Genomic DNA, 22,599 nt, shown 5'->3' with positions numbered 1-22,599 from the left:
CCTGTGTATTCAATACATGATTTATCAAAACCTCCAATAGATCTATAATTTCTCATACAATAAATCAGCAAGTCCGTCGTATATAATACAAATATTTCTTCTAATCTTCTATGATTTAAATCGTGAAAGGTGCCTGTATCTTAAGACTAACACATGCGGTGCGGGGATTCCCCTAGCCGCTGCTGCAGCTGCTCCTTCAGCTGCTGCTGTTCCTATGCTGATGCTGTGCAGCTGCTGCTGCCTGAGTTCATGAACACAGCAAAAACAGTACATTTGTATTAATTCGCAAGACAGTGTCGGAGGTTCTTTTCGCGGCCTTGATGAATATATCAGTTACTAGTAAACAACTAGAAAAATCTAAGGTAAGTCTCTTGCATATCATATTATAGACTCTTGACCGATTCAATTCAGCTGATGGGATGTTCGCTCGGAGGTCATAAAAGTCACACATTTTGATATTGATAGTTTCACATACTATCACCGAAAGTGTAATGTATGACATTTAATTCACACAGTCCAAGTGACTAACTTGAATGTTACGCAAAAATCGGTTGTATTAAGCTAAGCTATCCTTGGATACAGACAGTAGGCCTATATTTCTGAGATTGTCTCCGCCAGGTTTTCCTTCATTTGTGGTGGTGTGAGCTGGTCCTAGGTAAGAGTATAAGGAATCAAGGCGGTGAAGCCATTATCTGCAGCAGAAGACATAGTTCAGTGTTGTACATGGATCGTAAGGAACATACTCTTCAGCTGAAAAGTTCTGGTTTTGTAAGCGAGCTATCATTACATTATTTTTTCAGATTCGCAGAGGTGGATGTTGCAATGGTTGTACTATAGTTTAGGCAAAGATGTTGAATTTTCTTATCCGCTCTCCGTTTGTAATAAAACCACTGACTATTAAGGGCTTACAACCAAACAAGCTTGCTTTTATGTAAGTCCTGTCATACTTCTCTAATATTTGTACAACCCGAAACGTAAATATCGATATTGACCAGGTGTCATTGAAATCACTGAGTGTTTATAAAATGTGTGTTTTTCCTTTTATGTGTTTACTATCGACAAACTATATACAGAGATTTCGTGTTCACATTATTTTCAAAGTAACCTGGTATACATTATGAGAAAATTACATATAAAATGAAATGAAATGAAATGAATTGAATTGAATTGAATTGAATTGAACTGAACTGAATGTTGGTGCAGTGTGAGAGGCAGTGAGTAATGCATTATAGCAGCAACAATATCAGAATTAGGGGTTAATTGTGTCAACATCAGTCAATCTCGCCTAAGTTGAAGCCAGAGGACCCGAAGAGAACCCGTTTGACTTAGGTAAATTTCGTCATACAGAATAGAATAAAAAACACGTGTATTTTCATCCGGGTACACTGTTTTCTTGACTATTATTTTTTTAGACTTATTCGAGGTCGACTTGGTAGATGCTGACTGTAGTTTCTGTCCCACGTAATCGACAAATGGTAACTCCCCTTGGATCAAATTACAGTCAATATCCTCTAAGTATATTGTAAACTTCGCAAAAGTTGAAAATTGGCTCAGTAAAAGAAAAATTCATTCTACCCCTATGGATATAAACGTGTGTTAATTCTTTGCGTATAAAGTCGGAATTCACATAAGCCGAAGGATTTCTCTGATCCCGTTGGATTCGTCTTAAGCGAAGTTGACTATAGGATGTGGTATACCTGGAAGCAATGGGTAGATTAGCTTTTTTTCACAACGTGTTCATTGTAACCGGTTTGAACTTCCAGAAATCATGGGTAACACGTTCATGTACTTCATCGACCTGACCGAGGCCGATGAAGATGATGGTGATGAATCCGACACTTCGAATCGTGTTCGGGATGCGGTCAACAAACTTTCCCTTCTCGAGCTCACGTCTGATCCGAGCCCTGAGTTTAAGGCTGAGCTAGAGGAGGCACTGTCCCCAAGTGTGCTCGGCAAAGCCTTCAGGTAAGTCTCTTTCATATCATATTATAGATTCCTGACCGATTCAATTCAGCTGATGGGATGTTCGCTCGGAGGTCATAAAAGTCACACATTTTGATATTGATAGTTTCACATACTATCAGCGAAAGTGTAATGTACGACGTTTAATTCACACAGTCCAACTTGACTGACTTGAAGGTTATGCAAAAATCGGTTGTATTAAGCTAAACTATCCTTTGATACAGACAGTAGGCCTACATTTCTGAGATTGTCTCCGCCAGGTTTTCCTTCATTTGTGGTGGTGTGAGCTGAGCTAGAGGAGGCACTGTCGCCACATGTGCTCGGCAAAGCCTTCAGAGTGGAATAGTAAGATTTCATTGAATTTATTTATTTAGTTATGTATTTATTCATTCACACCTTTATTTATCTATTGTTTTTATTTATTTATTTATTTATTAATATTTCTGTTTATTATTTCACTTTGTATAATATTCCATCATAAAGTTTTCACGCCTAATGTTTAGAACGAACTGCGTGAATGTTGGTTTAACAGTGTGAGCATAGACATGATTGATTCTAATAATATTTGGTTCATAATATCCTAAGTTGCAGTGATAATATTTCTAGTAAAAAACAGATGAAAAATATTATTGCTGATAACACATCGAGCCACCATGCTCATGGTGATGAATATATATATATATATATATATATATGCAAAATTCTGCACTAAATCAGTAAACATGGTAACACAAAATCACTGAGCTGCGTGTCCCCATCAGGATTGTACAGGGAATACAAGGCAAAGACAAAATACAAATCGAACACAGAAAACAATATCCAAACAAAATGATATCAAAAAGAATATCAGAGTTATATCATCAGCAATCTTCAAGTCAGCTACAAATGATTACAAACATCATTAAACAGAATCTAAGAAGCTATAATGATAAAACACAGTATCTTTAACTCATACATCTCCGTCACTCTATATACCCCTGTGAGAATTAGCTAAATTTGCATATCTCCCGCCCGAATACACTCGATTCTATAGTCTTGAACGGTTTAAACTGTTTCATAAATTATTCTTCTAACCTTTCATTCTACTTGAAGAGTATAGAAAGATGAGGCGTGATAACACGACAATTATAGCATTTGTGATTATGATACCAATAATAACCTTAACAGCAGTAAAGCTTGTATTGTATTAGCATGTCTTCTCATTACAGCATGTCTTAACAAGTAATCCTCATGGCATATAGAATGACAGGCAAAAGTTTTATGTTCAAATTGATAAGGTGCATCCCTTATACGCGCATAGATTTATGGAGAATGTGTCTGATGTGGTAATGGGACAGTGATAACATTGGGATACATAATAATGATCGAAGAATAGTTTTCTCCTACAAGCATACGAGCACTGCACAGTCGTGTGAAAAGATGGCCTGGTGTGCGCAAAAAAAAAATGACAATGGCATAAAGTACAAATGAATAGAAGATACTAAGCTTATGCGTTTTACAGAATATTTGAAGATAGAGTTTATATCAATTCAATTCAATTCAATTCAATTCAATAGTATATTTATTTCCATCAAAGAAGAAAAAGAAAATATGATTCAAAGCGGTATCGAAGTGCAGACATGTGCAATCAGAGACATCAATTGCAGATTCTTGTGTATCCTTTAAACACTGTAAATTCCCCTCTGCCGATCCCAAGATCCCCAAATATACAAGACACTATAGTGTTGAATTCATTTCCTCTCCTCACCACAGAACCCAAGTACCATGTACGTCAGAAGCTCGTCAAACATTCAGCAAGCTTGTCGACCCAGCCCACTTGAAAATGGTAAGCTTCCTATTTCAATTCAACTCAATAGTTCATTGATTTCCATAAAAAATACATGATACAAAGCGGTAAATAATAACAATAATAGGGTCTTATTTTTACCAGGGTAACCTTTTCAGTGTTGCCACTGCTCTACCAGAGGGCCCTGCCATTATCATTACCCTATCGTTGCCAGGTACCCATTTATCAATGTTTATACACCTGGGTCGAGAGGGACATGGTGGGTAAAACATCTTGTCCAAGGACGTAAGTACTGGGCAGGATTCGAACTCGTGTCCTCCGACCGGGAGTCGGGAGTCTTAAACACTATGTATATGCCACAGCGCCCCCTCTGTACATGTGTCAATTTCACTTTCATCTAGCTGGGAAGGACAGATCATTGAACATGAATGTGAAATGTATGCACGAATTGTATTAGTTTGCTATAGAGAAAGTACGTAGCTACTTTCAGTTTAAGCTCCGTTGAGGTTGCCTCCGAACATTGATATCTGGCAAAGTCAGAGCTACCAAGTCTCACGCATTCTGCGTGAGACTCAAGCATTTAGGGGCCATCTCACGATCTCACGCATCTCACCCATTTTTCTCACGCATCGGGCGAAGTCTGCAACTTGGGCCTATAATAATGAGCATATACTAGCTCAAAAGATTAAAGTGATAGTTGCAAATGAAGGTATATTTCCCTTTTGTCTTTCAAAATAAGTAAAAAATAATCACTTAAGTATGCACCTGATCGCACCATTAAGAGCTAAAAATTGAAAAAGCTCCCTACCGTGGGAGGCCACAGGGGGAAAAACCCCTCTCACACCCTCGCTCGCGTGCACATTAGCATGCCGAGATGCCGAGTCATGAAAATCTCACTCATATTTTTTTTTTTTTTTAAACTTGGCATCCCTGCAAAGTATCAGGCTTGGTTTATTCATGACTGGTTGGTTTATTCATGACTGGGTTGCAAAAGTGTATATCATACATGTATGTGCATGTGTGTGTATGGATATGGATGTGTTATTATACATTATATGTCTATACATACATGTATGCATAATATATACATGTTTATGACATTATATGGTAGTTTTGTTTGAAGTATTTTCAGGGTTCCCTCGACCCGAGATACATGACAGACACGAATACGTTGGTACGAGGCATACGCGGGCTACAGGGGTGTACTAGTATTTGAAAGCAGTGTGTACATGCTAATTTTAATTGTTTCACGCAGAGGTGCCACCATTTCGTGGCATCTCGGTTTGCAAACATTTTTTCTAAGTACTCTGGGGGTAGGTGTTCCCATGGAGCTTCTTTTGGGGTTTTGGGTTTATTTTATCTTTAATTGTTGTTGAGGGGTCGCTTGAGACTCTTCGGGTAAGCAACCGAGTTTTGGTTAGCACGCCCTCTCCCGTGTGTGTTTTGCTATTTGTCTTTTGTAGTCTATTGTGTGTAATTCATTTGAAAACTACTTCCACAGGTTGTCCTTTTGCACGTTTTCTGAAGGTATATTTACCTAATGCAGGATAATGTAAAATTTATTTCGATGAATTGTCGTGGCCTAGCGAATAGCCAAAAAAGGCAAGATGTTTTGTCTTATCTGAAGTCAAAAAAGTATGATGTTTGTTGTATTCAAGACACTCATTTTATACCGAGCACTGAGGCAGAAATCCGTAAGGAATGGAAAGGTGAATGTTTTCTTTCATGTAATACCTCAAACTCAAGAGGTGTCGCCATATTATTTAAAGACACAATCCCAGTAAAAGTTAATAGAGTTATGATAGATAAAACAGGAAACTTTGTGATATTAGATTTGAAATTATATGAATATAATCTGACATTTATATCTTTATATGGTCCGAATACTGATAAACCTGATTTTTTTGTTGACCTTCAAAAGATTATATTAGAATTCGAAAACCCACATACTATCCTTTGTGGTGATTGGAACTTAGTTCAGGATACAACCCTCGATACATATAATTATGTACATGTAAATAACCCTAGGGCCAAAAAACAATTAGACACAATGAAAAATGATTTAAGTTTATGTGATCCATGGAGAATATGTAATCCGGATGAAAGATGTTATACGTGGCGGCAACAAAATCCCTTTAAACAAAGTAGATTAGACTTCTTTTTGATATCCTCCGAATTGCTCTCTTTAGTTTGTAACACTGATATTTCTTCAGGTTACCGTACTGACCATGCTAAAGTTTCTCTTAGTTTAAATCTTAATGAGTTTAAACGGGGACCAGGGTTTTGGAAATTTAATAATATTTTATTGAAAGATGAAATATATGTTCAGAAAATTAAACAAATTATAAAAGATACAATTATATTTTATGCAAAGGGAAATGTCCAGTTTGATCACAGTGACAACGTAATTGGTGAATGTCAGCTGACTGTTAATGATCAGTTATTTTTTGAAACTTTAATGATGATAATACGTGGGGAAACTATTTCTTACGCTTCTTATATTAAAAAGCAAAATATTGATAGAGAAAAGGAATTGGAGAAAAATATAGAAAATTTAGAAGAAAAATTATTACTGTGTAATGATAAAAGCGAAATATTAGATGAAATAAATAAACAGAAAGAAGAATTTGAAATATTACGCTCAAAAGAAAATGAAAGAATCGCAATGAGAAGCAGGATTAAGTGGATGGAATTAGGAGAGAAGCCCTCAAAGTATTTCTTAACCTTGGAAAAACAGAATAATGTTAATAGACAAATTCGTCAGCTCTTTTGTGAAAATGATATTATTATGAATCAGTGCGATATACAGAAAGAAGTGTTTAAGTTTTATTCCAGTTTGTATGAAGAAAAAGAAACCACAGATGTAGATTTAGACTTATTATTGTCATCTTCTGACATACCAAAACTATCACAACAAATGTCGTTATCATTAGAAGGTCCCTTAAATGAAGAAGAGGTATACTCTGTGTTAAAAAATATGAAATGTAATAAATCTCCCGGATTAGACGGTTTTACCGTGGAGTTTTATCGTGTTTTTTGGAAGGAAATAAAATCTTTTTTGTTAAATTCCTTAAATTATGCTTATTTTTCAGGACAAATGTCGGGAGCACAAAAAATGGGAGTAATCACATTAATTCCAAAAGTAAATCAACCCCGACAGTTTCTAAAGAATTGGCGTCCAATTTCTTTATTGAATGTAATATATAAACTGGCATCTGGTTGTATAGCAAACAGATTTAAGACATTTTTATTATATTTGATACATGGAAATCAAACCGGATTTTTGGAAGGTCGATACATTGGTGAAAATATTCGTTTACTGTATGATATACTTTTATATACAGAGTTACATGATATACCAGGTTTGTTACTTTTAATTGACTTCGAAAAGGCTTTTGATTCTGTGTCTCATAAGTTTCTTTTTAAAGTTTTAGATTTTTTTAACTTTGGCCAATCTATGAAAAAATGGGTTCAGTTGTTTTACAACAATGCTACTTCCAGTGTTTTAGTGAACGGTTATTTTACAGATAGATTCAAAATAGAACAGGGCTGTCGACAAGGAGATCCCTTGTCACCCTACCTTTTTCTGTTGGTCAGTGAAATTCTTGGAATTATGATTAGGCACACAAATTCTGTGGTTGGGTTGCAAATTAATGAAAAAAATTTTAAAGTATTACAATACGCAGATGATACACTTTTAACACTTAACGGATCAGATCAAGATCTAAAAGATGCTCTTGAGATTTTTGATACTTTTGCTAACATATCGAATTTAAGAATTAACCCCAGAAAGACTAAAATAATATGGATAGGAAAGAATCGGAATTGTAGAATTAAATTATTGGAAGATTGTAATTTTGACTGGATTTTTCAGGGTAGGTACTTTAGGTACCTGGGAATAGAATTTTCAGTTAAATTATATGAAATGGTTGAACAAAATTATTGTGAAAAAATGAAAGATATTACAAACACAATGACCTCCTGGTCTAAACGATCACTTACTGTTTTAGGAAGAATTACTGTAGTTAAATCATTATTGATGTCAAAATTAAATTATTTGTTGTTATCACTTCCTGAACCAAATTTTAAAACATTGACAGATATAAATCGTTGTTTTTATTCGTTTATATGGGAAAATAAACCTGATAAAATAAATAGAAATCAAATGTGCCAGCTATATTGTCATGGTGGTACTAAAATGATTGATATTTTCATGCATGCTAAATCTCTTAAAATATCCTGGATCAGAAGGTTTATTTGTGATCCGCAGACTGAAAATTATACGTTCCACATGTTCCGTTCTTTCTTGCCCCAACCAGTATCGTTTCATTTATTTATGGGGTCACTGTACTACAAAAAACTTGCCAATGTAATGTCTAATGATTTTTGGAAAGAGGTACTTCTGGCTTTTTCAGAATTTCTACAAATCAATACAAATGATAATTGGGCAAGCCAGCCTCTTTGGAATAATCCTTTGATTAAAATGAATAATAACACTGTTATTTTAAGTCTTGGTGTGAAAAAGGTGTACGTTTTATAAATGACTTGTTAGATAATGATGGAAAATTTCTTTCATATTTTGAATTTCAGAGGAAGTTTGATATACAAACTAACTTTCTTCAGCACGGTGGACTGTGTAATTCTATCCAATCATTTGCAAAAAACCGCATGTCGAAAATAGCAGACCCTTTTATTCCTCATGGTTTAAATGTAATACTGAAACATAAGAAAGGTTGTTCTGATATTTATCAAACGTTGTTAAGACACACGTCAAAACATTGTAACAGTTTTGTTAAGTGGAGTAGCATGTTGGATCTTGATGATGAAACATGGTCTTTATACTGTTTAATTCCTTTTGAATCAACTATTGATATTAATATGAGGTGGTTTCAATTTAAGATTCTCAATAGAATATTATATATGAAAGATGCTCTTTTAAAATTTGGTTTTGTAACAGATAAAAAGTGTACGTTTTGTAATGACAGTGAGGAAACCATAATGCATATATTCTGTTCATGTCCTTATTCAAATAATATATGGAATAAGTTTGAGCGATGGTTACTTTTGAAGATAGATAAACAAATTGTATTTACAAACCAACACAAGTTATTCGGATTATATGGTCTCAACAACAGTGCATTAAACTGTATGATGATTGTTATAAGAAGAGAAATTTTTTCAGCGAAATTAAAAAAGACCGTTCCGTCATTTGAACATATAATATCTGAGATAAAATGTTATTTTGAGATGGAAAAATGTATAAGTCAAATGAATAGTAGAGAAAAAATTTTTGTGAAGAAATGGGCTTTATTTATTAAGTGCTTTTGAATATTAAAATTGCATGATATTCATAGTGTTTTCAGGGTTATTTCTGCCAATAAAATAAAAAAAATGATATAAGTTATATGTTATATGTACAAGTGCAGTAGGCCACTCTTTGTCGATGTTTTGTATTTAAAAAATTATTTGTAAATGTGACTTTCTGAATATGTGTATGAATAAAACACCCTGTGGAAGGGAAAAAAAAAAAAGTATCAGGCTTAGTGCAGGTTCTTAAATTTGACAGTAATTTGGGACAATCTTCCTTATTCGCAAGGATGGGTTGTACATGTGAAACATTTTTCTCTGTTTTTGTTTTGTGTTTGTTTGTTTGTTTGTTTGTTTTGCTTGCTTGTTTGTTTGATTTGATCAGGTGTCCCACCCATATCATAGCAATTATTGGTTCCACCAGGTAACGCATCATATAATTGGTAATATAAGATTTCCACACGTACGAGTGATTTGTACGTGTTTGTACCACGTGTGCACTCCTCTCGTCTTGTAAAAGGCGCACTCATTATCGGGAAATCCCCAACAGGTAGCGGCGATCATCAAGAAACGGTACCGCTACGTAGGGAGCAGGTTATGCCAGGCTGGGCCGCCAGACCACGCCCGGCTGCGAAGCCTTTCTCTCATTCTGGAATGTTCGGCTTTTGACTTGGTCAACGAGTCGTGGAGCCGGCAAATTGTCGTACTCATGGCGGAGATCATCAACGAGTTGGTGGAAAAGGGACCGGCTAGCTTCCAACAACTTGGTAAACATAAATAGGGCAAAACAAAGATAACGGATTAAACAAAACAAACATTGATATGACAAATGAAACAACGTCACAGCAAACACAATCAACCTTCACATCTGATATTGTGTGAGCGAATCACAGTTAGAATGATTTTGAAAGATTGAGATCATGAATGTTTTCTAAATGAATGAATAAGTAAATAAAATGACATTTTCGGAATAAAAGCACTTGATCGTGGAATAAAGAATTACCTAGAAAATGGGAATCACGTTGTTGACTGTGGTTTGTTCTGTTGTCATTACAAGCAGTTTCACAAGGAATTTCTCCTGTCATTAGAATTGCAATTTTCGTCATTTCATTAGCTTCATCTCCTTCTTTATTATAGTGAATATTAATGTGATAATTTTGTGTTGATAAAAAGTATATAAGTGTATGTTAATTGGTTCCTGAAAATATGGAAATTACGTAGATCACCAATGATAAGTGACGGCAATATGTTTTTTTTTCTATGTAATGTAGGCATTGTAACGAAACTAACAGAGATCATTCATGTAGAATGATATCAACCGGCACCATTCTGGCATCAGTAAATAAGAATTTACAGATGCAGTATTACTGGGAGTCATTATAGGCATATCGAACATCAAGCCTAATTTGATCAATGATAATAAATGAATGCAAACAATGTCTCTTCTTGTTATATATATAATTTTTCAATACACAACGTGAACGCTCAAAATTGTGGTACAGTAGACGCCGCTTGATCGGGACAACTATAGAGTAAGATTCACCCGCTTAATCAGATAAAGACGTCCGACATGTGAGTGTATGTGTGTGTGTGTGTGTGTGTGTGTGTATGTGTGCGTGTGTATGTGTGTGTGGTTTTTTTGTGTGTGTTGGGAATGGCTATGTATACCTTTGTTTACATCTGTGTATTTATTTGTATCAACAATTTTCCTTCCTCTTTTCGTCAGTCAACTGGTGGAACAACGACAAGAACCTCCTTCAGAGGTTGGTGTGCGTGTTTCGAGAGGGGATTCGTGGGTTACGCAAGAGCCGAGCATACATGGAAATCAACACGCTCTTCGTTCTGGTTGAGGCACTTGGACACTTAAACAAGGTACCTTGGAGAGACAAGGGTGATATTAAACAATGGATGCTAAACATTTTGAATGTGAGCTCACATCTCTTACTGAAATTATGTCATCATTTTGGATCAACGGTCAGTCCTTTAGTGAGTGGTTCAAAGAGCTTCACGTGATTTATTATGTATTTTTAGCTATACTCTCTTTCAAAACATTGGACTGTTTGAAATTCCATGGTATACTTTTTTGGAAAGTGACGTCACTGATTATGACAGTTTCTAAATAGTGCACTATTAGTGAAATGATGTCGCAAAGCAACTGTGACATCACAAAGCAATTCTGACATCGCATGCTGCTTCGTACTGTCACTTTGTGAAATATGCGAGATATGGCACAAATAAAATCAACCGTGACATCGCGCTCTGCTTCGTACGGTCAGGATCCCTCTACAACATCGCATCCACCACAACTTCTCGCCTCAAACTTTGCCTTTTTTTTGAATATTTGATCCCAAATATAACACAAGTTTACTCTTCCTATAACTTTCGAATTTCAGATGGGCCTCGGTGCCTTTAAAAGCACCTTTCACTTCGGGACTGCGCCCCTCAGTGAATAAGTACTATGTGGAGTCACCTCTGCCCATAGTTTTAAATAGATATCCTCAAGGCAAGGTATACTTTTATGCAATTACTGCTTCTTCCAAAGCCCCATAACGGCACTCGCCAATATAGTTACAACTACTGACATAATGTATAGTCAAAGACGTACAACTGCGGTATTACTACGCTACTACGCATGCGTAAACTTAGTGCTGCCACTAATGTGGACATAAATCCTTCATCCTAAAGTACATTGCGTAATCATATATCTTTACACAGATATTGATGTTGACATAGCTATTGATTTAGATGATACTGATACTACTTGGTAGCTCTCTGTGAATGATAATAATTACTTATTCTAACACTCACTGTACTTATCTAGGTGAACAAAGATGTTCAGTGTATCATACCTCGCCGGCTGTTTTACCTCGGGGACATACCGGATGACGAACTCATACGTCATTTGACGCTTCATTGCCAAATCGAGATGGACCGCGATTTGGGACGACATGTCACGGAGGCAAGTATTTTCCGACGCCTTTAAAGAACGAAACAAAATGCTTGAAAACAATCGGACACATGAGACAAAAGTTATGTAAGTTGTAAAAAGTTTAGAGAGTTAGAGAAATTGGTAACCCTCTAATGATAATGCTGGTATTAGGGCAGTTCACGATTTGTTTTGTGTAGTTTTTTTTTTTAATAGTCTTCATTCTTTAACATACAAAAAATTCAAATATAATGTCATAATATGCTGATACCGCTGTACAAAGTAACAAAATAGTCACACCAAGAAAGTTTCACACACACACACACACACACACACACACACAATTACACACTTTTTTCTAATTTTTGGTAGGACTGAAAAATAATGTCACAATGGAACATCATCATGTTTATCATAACGAACTGACATTTTTTTTTTAATTCTCAAAACGTACTGTGTTTGTGAGCAGTTTGCTGTTACTATGTAAACAAAATACATGTATTACAGAATAGATAACATCATACAAGCTTTCTGAATAGGGTTTATTGTGCAAACGAAATATCCTCATTCAAAAGGGTTGGTGTAACACGCAAAGAAACTGTGATATCCGAGACAGTTCAACTATCTACATTCAATGCCTGTATGATATGGGTTGAAACACAATTAAACTGACGCAGATATATTTATAATTACATGTTACCCGGTATTGTCATTTCTAATCAATACAACAGGCCTTTACTTGGATGAAATGCCCATTTCTGTTGAGTGTTCCTGCAAAGTGGCTTCTCCTCTCAGATATGCTTCGCAAACATCAGGTTTGTCCAACCAACTTTCCTTTTCTATTCTTTTTTATCCGTCAATGTACCTTTCGCTGGTTCTCCCCACTGACTTGGATTTATCTTAGATTGAATTGATTTATGGGGTCTGATTACAACGCCATTCATGATAGCGCAAACTAAATGTGACGGCCCAGCTCAAAAGCCGCAAAAGTCACAGATTATAATTCCTCTGTAATGGACCAAAATATATCATTTGTGTTGATCGACTCAAGATTTTTAAGTTTGTACTACTTGAGAGAGTACTCTTTTCTCACCCTACCATCAAAATTTGCAGGTAAATTTTGGCAATTTGACAAAATCGAAATCGTGATGTTTGAAGGTTTTTTTTCATATACTTTCACTAGGAAATGGAGTGTGTTCCATTGATACTTCTGCACAGTATCTGTTTGACTGGAGTAAAATGATTTCTAATAAGAATTTGAAACACCATCAATTGTTTCCCTGTAGGGTCTACAATAATATTATATTCCACAAGTACTAGCTACTACTGCTTTATCCTTGGATTCAGATATAAGTTTCTTAGGAACATATGATATTGTATGTTTAATTCATTCACAGGATGAACTGAAGGAGAACGCACACTGTAGAAATTTCCTTAAAGGAATGGCTCAATTTATGATGCTATTTAGGCAATCGGTTCCGGACCTTTTAAGGGGCGATTTGGAGCCCATCTGTCTCAACTTCAATGACGTCAGAAGAGGGCGTGACATCATTTATTCGGCTCTTCAAAATGTCGACAGATGCTGGGCTGCTGGGAGTAACACGTGGCTGCTCCCACTCAAAGTGAACTTTGAGAACGAGTATGCTCTGGATTTTGGCGGGCCGCGTAAGGTTAGACGTGACGAAGATTTTTATCGTGTAACCATAAGGAAGGTTGTTATGGAAAGTAGGGTAAAAAGTCTTTGATTTGAGCACTTTGCTGTTAATTTGTAATTGTTTGTTCAAGTTGCAGAACCATCAACAGCCTCTCAAAATCACTGAAATTATTAAAACTATAGATCTTAACCCATAAAACTGCCGGGCACCTCCCCTCCCCCCCCCCCCTTCCCCGACATTTTCCACTGCTATTCCGCCGCGCGAAATTTTTTGTAAGCGCCGCTCACTGACTTTTTACTTTCAAGTCTCGCACACCTTATGACAACATTTTAGCCAAAATCGGGCATACCGTTAAGACGCTGCATGACCTTTTTTTTTACACACTTGTCATACCGAAAATGGCTCAAAAATGTGATTTTGTATACAAAGTCTATGCAAATGGAGTTTTCTCACCTTATTTAAAAAAGATATGATTATGTTAATGTTTATTGACTGAAATCATTTTTTTACGTAATTATGCTTGAAATAGGTTCTGTCATAAATTTTGCGAAAAAAATTAATGATAAAACAAACGGTCGAAAAAAAACCACATAACAAATTAGTAAAAAAACAGTACATTAGAAATTGATTTTGATACCAGATTTTTTTTTCCAAGTACATTGTCACATGGGTACAAAGAATGTTATCACCAAAAATTAGGATTCTAGGAGCTTAATTGTCTGATTGAGAGCAAAATGTATGATTTTTATGCATATATTAGCACAATTAATCAATATAAGGAAATTTTCACTTTCTTTCTTTATAGTTTGGTAGACTACGCCACAGGTAATGAATGTGCTAATTTTAATGGCGATTGCGCGATCGACGGCCAAAATCTCGGGGGGGGGGGGGGGTGATTCAACCCGTCCCCACAGAACAGCCAAAAAAGCCCGGCCAGGTGAGGGTTAAATTGGCGACAGAAAATTAAGGTTAAGGAGAGCGAGAGAGAGAGAGAGAGAGACAGAGACAGAGACAGAGAGACAGAGAGCTCAGACATTTGATTATATTTGCTTGTCAGCAAACTAAAAAAAACAAAGGCACTAAACTAAAGATAGGGTATTTTACTCATGTACTATTTGCACAACATCTGAATCTTGCTGCATACAAATGATATCAGATAAATCATAGAGGCAATAGACTGAAAATGGCTTATGTATCTGAACCGTAACAGTGTGTGTGTGTGTATGTGTGTGTATAGTTTGTTTTGTTTAAGATAACTGAATGACTTGGCTTCTGCAGACAGTTTTACCCACATCGTGCAAATGGATGTATAGTACTCGGCCGTTTTCCCGCTCACATTCACAGGAATTCTTTCAGGAGCTCTTCAAGGAACTCATGGACACCAGTCGGATTTCTGTTTTCAGGAAGTTGGACGAAAGTATTTCATCACTCCTGTGGTTCAACGCGGTGAATATTTGTATTTGCATTTTATTCAGACAAGAAAAAAAAGTCCAGGGAGCGGTATTAATAACAGTGCATTTCATTATCCCCAATGTCAGAAGTGCATTTATTATACAATAATTATCTGAACATCACACAAATAATGAAAACATGAAAGAATATGTGAAGGAGAGAGGGGGGGGGGGGGGGTGAGTGAAAGCACCTCACTGGAGCACACAATGAACATCAAACATACGTCAAATGCAATTTTTATAACAGAAAGCAGATTTCTGCGGATGGATTAAAGTCTCACCGATGAACAAGCCGGCGGCCATTCTGTCCTCACGTGCAATATCCAGCATTAAACACTAGCCTACATATCAGGTAAAGGCCGTGTCACACCATTCCGGGCAAGCTACGCGGGCTTGTGGCGAGGAGGTAGTTTCCAGCACGTAGAAGATTTTCAGCGGGCGAACAAGAATGTTTGCAATTTTCATTCATGCCTTGTCATACCGTACGGGGGAACTTCTGCGGCTTGACTTGCGGGGAAACAAATTTACTCCCCGTTACTCTCCCCGCAGTTGGTCCGCACCTGACAGTATCTAGCGCGTAGTTGCCCGGAGGTGCTCACGCAAGTCCGATTTAACCGCAGCCAAGTTTTGAGCATGACCAAAACTTTTTCCGGGTGAGTCGCGGGAATGCCCGTAGAGGTCCACGCAGAACGTCAGTAGGAGACCCTTAGCGGCAGTACTTCCCAGGCAATTCCCACGCAGGTACTTTGCAGTCCCGTATGCAGCCAAGATAATGAAATTCTGTGAGATTTCAGCCATTCCATTAGAGGAATTCCTTCACTGAGTTGTCAGCCCCCACGCGACTGGTACAAAGGTCACACAGTATACTCGCAAGTATAACACCTCCAGCAAGTAAGACACATTGCGCTGACTCGCACAAATCCTTTTCCGCCCTCAGGAATGTCCGGTATGCTAGAAAATCCCTACACGTAACAAGCCCGAGTAGCTTGCCCGGAAAGGTGTGACAGGGCCTAAACACAGTTGCGGGTAAAAAAAAAATATGCATGCGCACCTCCGGGCGACTACTTTTGAGATACATGCTAGGTACTGTCATGTGCGGATCATCTACGGGGACCTCCGGGTAGTCAAAATTGTTCTTTGCAGGTCGCACGCAAGGCTGGTGTGACACGGCCTTAAAGGCCGTGTCACACCATAACGCGGGCTTTTGGCGAGGAGGTAGTTTCCAGCACGTAGAAGATTTTCAGCGGGCGAACAAGAATGTTTGCAATTTTCATTCATGCCTTGTCATACCGTACGGGGGAACTTCTGCGGCTTGACTTGCGGGGAAACTAATTTACTCCCCGGAACTCTCCGCAGTTGGTCCGCACCTGACAGTATCTAGCGCGTAGTTGCCCGGAGGTGCTCACGCAAGTCCGATTTAACCGCAGCCAAGTTTTGAGCATGACCAAAACTTTTTCCAGGTGAGTCGCGGGAATGCCCGTAGAGGTCTACGCAGAACGCCAGTAGGAGACCCTTAGCGGCAGTACTTCCCAGGCAATTCCCACGCAGGTACTTCGCAGTCCCTTATGCAGCCAAGATAATGAAATTCTGTGAGATTTCAGCCATTCTATTAGAGGAATTCCTTCACTAAGTTGTCAGCCCCCACGCGACTGGTACAAAGGTCACACAGTATACTCGCAAGTATAACGCGTCCAGCAAGTAAGACACATGCGCTGACTCGCACAAATCCTTTTCCGCCCTCAGGAATGTCCGGTATGCTAGAAAATCCCTACACGTAACAAGCCCGAGTAGCTTGCCCGGAAAGGTGTGACAGGGCCTAAACACGGTTGCGGGTAAAAAAAAAAAAAAAAAAAAAAATATGCATGCGCACCTCCGGGCGACTACTTCTGAGATGCATGCTAGGTACTGTCATGTGCGGATATCTACGGGGACCTCCGGGTAGTCAAAATTGTTCTTTGCAAGTCGCACGCAAGGCTGGTGTGACACGGCCTTAACAGTTGAACCCGCTTAAGCGTTGTGAACAGAGGTGCGCGTGTAATGCAATTAATGCATGTGTTTTGGTATGTACATGCATGGATAGTCACTTTGTTCAAACCGTCGGTGCAGATGAGGTTTGCATTGGAGACGTAGATTTTTTTTTACATTCAATATCCTTCATTGAATATTCTGTTAATGTTATTATTCTCGTATAATGTTTAAGATATGTTCATGTTAGACGTAACTAAACACAGAGCAAGGTAGGAAGCTTTTATTCACATTGGCCATCTAGGTTCTAAAATTCCAGCATTCAACATACTATTTATGATTTTATTCTGGTTGGGAAGTGACGAGCACTGTATGATTTCCTTTCACTTTATCATCAGGAATACAGAGACCTGGACACTGTCAAAAAGATAGGGTTTCTGTTTGCACTGATGGTCTACAATCGCGCCATAATCACTGTGCCATTTCCAGTCCTCCTGTACGAGAAACTCTTGAACCAGAAGTGAGTATACCATCCAGCTGTAACCATGGCGACGCCTCCTTTTGCTGGTGATGCGCCTCTTTTAGGGAGGAAGAAACTCTATTCTATTATCGTACTTTCCCAGATGAATATGAGATGCAAGCCATTTCATCTTTACGCAGTTGCCAATATTAGATCATATCTTGCTGGATGGAATATGAAATGGTTTTTAATAAGATTTGATAACGTCTTTGTCATATTGTCGGGAATATCAGGCAGTCATCAAAATAAAGATATGTGCCCAATTTTTTTGTGATTTCTTTGCAAGTGATTCTTAGGATAACGTGTTGTTCAAGCATACCATTCGATTCAATTCATTTCAATTCAAACATTCGGATAATGATTTGCAAATCGTTTGCAAACACCTTCTTGTCACCATAGCAACACCAATCAATATCACAAGTAGCACAGAATTTTTACCGGTTCATCCAAGCAGCGAGATAAATCTTTCAGAGTTTGATATGAAGTAATTGATATCGCAGGATGCACTATACATCACGCCACTTTGCACGTTAACTAAAGGTTGGAGTCAGGATCATGTTAACGGCTGTTTTGGGGCAGTGTCTGATATTTTTTTTTCCTTCTGTATTTGACGTCATCTCGAAGATCGCTGTGTTTCGAGGACCTTTCCGGGTTGGATGCACAACTTCTGAAACAACTTTGTGACCTCCGGAAGTACTCGGCCGATGACCTAGAGGCCATGGTCCTCAACTTCGCGGATATCAAACCCGGTGGTGAAGACATCCCTGTAACTCCTGACAACTTGTAAGGACGCTGCAATAGTTTAACTGTGGCTACGTAGTGGTTGCACATGCGAAGGAGTAATAGCGGAAATAGACAAAAATGCTTTTGGGTCATGAGTCACTTAAAATGTCAACCAACAAAATTGCAAATGTCATAGATGACGACAAAAATACAATATTTACCAAAAGTTAAGATCAATAGATACAAGGTGGTACATGATTGTATAAGGTGAATTAACAATGAAAGCTGATATTCTTCTAAACTCTCCAGTGAGTGGGCGTCCACTGATGATGCATCGATATTCTTATGATTTGCTATCGACATGCTTCCTTCCACTTCCGTCCGCCATTTTTGTTTAATTCCCCTTTCGGGACTGTAATGTATCATTTTGTCAATGGCTACTCTTACTAAAAAAGACTATACTATAGTTCAAGTTAAAGCTCAAGTGTTAACATTATATGTATGCAAGAGCACACACACACACATGCACGCATAGTACACATACATGTATATATGTTATTATATATATATATATATATATATATATATATATATATATACATATATATAATATATATATAATCGTCCTGCGCATGGCAGAATGTTTCTATACCTATATGCGCACTCCCACAGCCCGGCGACAATCTGCCGTGCGCAGAACTATTTATGAGAGTTCCGAAATATTTTTTGTTAAGTTTATCATTTAATGATATCTTAATCTGATACCTGTCTTACAGAGAAGATTACATCCAGCAAAAGGCCATGTTCTACATGGCCGTGGATCAATTCGATGCATTCTGCCAAGGGTTCAACATGATCGAAAGACCGCCGATACTTTCGATATTCCAGCCGGAGGAGTTCCGTGACGTCATTCTTGGGGAAAGATTAGATTGGGAATCACTGGAAAATGTAAGGCAATGACAATGATAAATTTCTTTAAAGAAAAAAACTTCAAAATTCCATCAATTTCATATTCAAATACATAACAAAGAGAAACAAATTCCATGTAGAACAGTGCGAAAATGAGCAGAATCGGATGACATTCTGAAACATTTTTCGGAAAACATTTCTTGACCAGTTATTGTGAATATTCAAATCTGCACGTTGATGATGTCATGCTCTCACAAATTCTTATTACGCATAAATCATGATCGTGTTTGAATACTCTCATTCCATGGTGAAAAGTGGTAAGGTATACCCGATATCATAATCGTCATCTCTATTCAAATCATTGTTATCATATCATACACATTATGGATATATAGTGTTATATTGAATGAAAAAAATTACTTTTAAACACGAAATGTACGTCTCTCCAAACTACAATTATATGCACGATGTTGTTTGTTTTAAAGTTGACAGCTATTGACCACATAGGCCATGTAAGCATATAGCACGTAAAAAATTACCGAATCATCTTAACATGTATTACCACACAAAAAATAGCAGCTTTTATGCATGTATAAGCATCTTATACTGATAATAAATTTGTCGCTGATGTAAAGGTACTGTAGCAGCCGAGACGCATATATTGTTTTCAGCGTACCAAAATAAATGTTTATTTTTTACCTCAACCGTAGACAGAAGAAATTGCATGTATACAAGACATGAGAGTGCTGATGGGATATCCGAATAACCAGTTCAATCCCATTCTGAAACTGTGATGTATCTAATTTTTCGATATTCAACTTTGGTATATCAAAGAGGAATACTTGCCCAGTTATAAGTGAGTCTGATCGCAAAGAGTAAAATCTTCTAGTACAACGGTGAAAATTGTATCAAAATTGGTTAAAAATTAGGGAAGTTATAAGCAACCTGATATGGAATTTCAGAGGCATGAAGACAGTGATGGTACTTTTTGTCCGAGCCTTATTGGAATACAATGTAATTGGAATTTTTTGACGTCTTTTTCCTGTCTCTTTGAAATTTGTTATTAAACATTTTGCCTTTTTTTAATTCTCCTGGGACTATATTCAGCATTTTTTTACCCTTTTATGCTTACTGAAATTCATATACATGTATTTCATCACTTTGATATACTGTACCCTTTTGGGAACATTAAGAGAAAATGAATATACAAATAGATAAGAAATGAACTACTGTAGAAAACATAATACATAATGTGGATAGAAATGTGAATAAAATGAGTATATGAATAGACAAACACATTGATTGATTCATTGATTGATTAATTAATCAATATGTTTAACGTTCGCAACGTTCGCTGGTGTTTAACGTTCGCAATTCTCATCCACCTGTTCAATGCCATGCAGAGCACCCGATACGAGCTTCCCTATCACCCGCAACATCCTGTGATCAGAAGATTCTGGAATGTCTTCCATCAGCTTGATGAAGAGGACAAACGGCGTTACTTGAGTACGTCTTGTCCTTGACTTTCACTTCCCCTTCCTACGCTGACTTTCCAGTCAATTGCCGATATGCTTCTACATTGCTCTAGAATGTCTATGACGTGAATTATTGCAACTTATTGACATATTGCTCTTTATCGATGTGAATAAACACATATTATTCGGTTTCCCAGTAGCAGCCATAATGGTAAAGAAAAAGCATGGGTAATCTTAGTTAATCGGGATCCGTTACGCTGATTGTCTTATTACATACTCGGTAAAAGTTTATGATCTTCAAGTCACAACCTTTAGAATGACTATCCGGAGAAACCAAAAACGAGGCAGATTTAAAAAAAAGCAGCTCCTGTCGAATAATGAACTTATCACATTACCATAATCTGCATGGATCAGATCCTTTTGGAAAGATTTGTTAATTATATTGCTCTACAATCGAAGACAGAGAAAAGCAGACAAGAAATCACGCTGACAAGCTACATTGGAGCATATTATAATCAAACCAGCAACGTATACTTTCTATTTTGAGGTTATCCCATGAGTTCGACACCCATAAGTCATACGACCCACGAGCTAGATATGGAAAAAAGGTCCATTAATCATACACCCACGAGTCATACAGCCCATGAGCTATAGACACCAAGTAAAAAATGCCCACGCGATTATAGCTAGACAATAAAAGACTATTGTGAAAGTAAAGTAGGCCCATGCGCTAGACCCCAGGCAAATATAAAAGGTCCATGAACACGATACTACATACATGGATCCCCGTGATGTAACGTCGAACTCGCGGACTTTTTTTTTTGCGTAGTATCGAGCTCATGGACCATATTTGCCTTGTGTCTAGTTCGTGAACCGTATAGCTCATAGGAGTATTTCAGCTGATGTCGAAATCGTGGACCTTGTTCACACAGTGTCTAGTTCGTGGGTTGTATGACTCGTGGGCTATATAAGTCGCTGATGTCAAGCTCGTGATGTGCACCCCCTATCTAGTTCGATTTCCAGTGCCATATTATGGAGATACACTCTGTAAGGCTCCCATTTTCTTCAAACTTCCACCCATTTATTGATCTGTTTTACAACTGTTTACAGCTGAAAATTCATTTTTCAACTTTGCATGAAATTGCACTTAGATTTCTCGCAACTGAATTGTGGTTTCTAACTGCGTAGGCCCTATGTTATTCAAGGATTATAGAGAATCGAGTTTTCTTATCTACTACATGTACGTATTTTGCTCTTACGGCAACGACATCATTTGTTGTTATTGTAATTGAAGTAAAGGTGACAGGGATGACGATGCCGATGAAAATACTAAGAATCATATAGTGATATGGGTAATAACAAGGAGTAACATCAGTTAGGTCAATAGTTATGATAAGGTCTTATTTCCCGGATTTTCTCTTCCGTGTGAGCACTGCTTACCCGGAGAACCTAGCCCATGTTCATACCACTGCATCACTGGGAACCCATTAAGGAAGAGGGTCATTGTACATTGTAGATAGACATCTTGCTCGTCTAGGGTGCAAGGATCATGTTTGAAAGTCCTCCTCTCCGTGTGTTCCTCTTGTAGAATTCCTGACGGGATCCGACCACGTGCCAGTTGGTGGCTTCGAGTCACTGAAATTCACCATCAAGTGGATGAACGCTCCAGAGCGACACGGGGACCCACCGGAAAGAGTATGCCCGGAGGTCATGACCTGTCCGGGTTACATCTCCATGGATCTTCCCGAGTACGAGTCAGAGGCTGACACAAAGTTCCGTCTTCTGAAAGCGATCGAGATGTGCTCCACTTTCCACCGCGAAAGGCCTCAGTGACATTCTCAACAAAAGCAGACTTGAGAACTTGACAGAATTACTTTAGTCTGTTAGTGTTGATGTGCTGTAGCTCACAATGATATGAAA

At 37.7% G+C, this 22,599-nt stretch overlaps 1 protein-coding gene across 1 annotated transcript; it reads left to right on the top strand.

Moving 5' to 3' along the window:
- Window positions 1-259: 259 nt before the first annotated feature.
- LOC139727504 (probable E3 ubiquitin-protein ligase HERC4) lies at window positions 260-22,512 on the top strand. Its single transcript, XM_071638478.1, has 14 exons — window positions 260-362; window positions 1,764-1,965; window positions 3,715-3,787; window positions 9,606-9,822; window positions 10,782-10,927; window positions 11,877-12,014; window positions 12,713-12,796; window positions 13,379-13,651; window positions 14,981-15,082; window positions 17,451-17,572; window positions 18,197-18,355; window positions 19,072-19,243; window positions 20,608-20,710; window positions 22,268-22,512. The coding sequence occupies exons 2-14, from the start codon at window positions 1,769-1,771 to the stop codon at window positions 22,510-22,512; spliced, it is 2,031 nt and encodes a 676-aa protein (XP_071494579.1). The 5' UTR covers window positions 260-362; window positions 1,764-1,768.
- The last annotated feature ends 87 nt before the right edge of the window (window positions 22,513-22,599 follow it).

The sequence above is a fragment of the Diadema antillarum genome, unplaced genomic scaffold (genome assembly GCF_040938485.1).
Source record: "Diadema antillarum isolate AM-2024a unplaced genomic scaffold, OU_Dant_1.0 seq00000135_RagTag, whole genome shotgun sequence".
NCBI lineage: Eukaryota > Metazoa > Echinodermata > Echinoidea > Diadematoida > Diadematidae > Diadema > Diadema antillarum.
The sequence above is the reverse complement of the archived record's forward strand: the minus strand, read 5'-3'. Positions and strand labels throughout refer to the sequence as shown.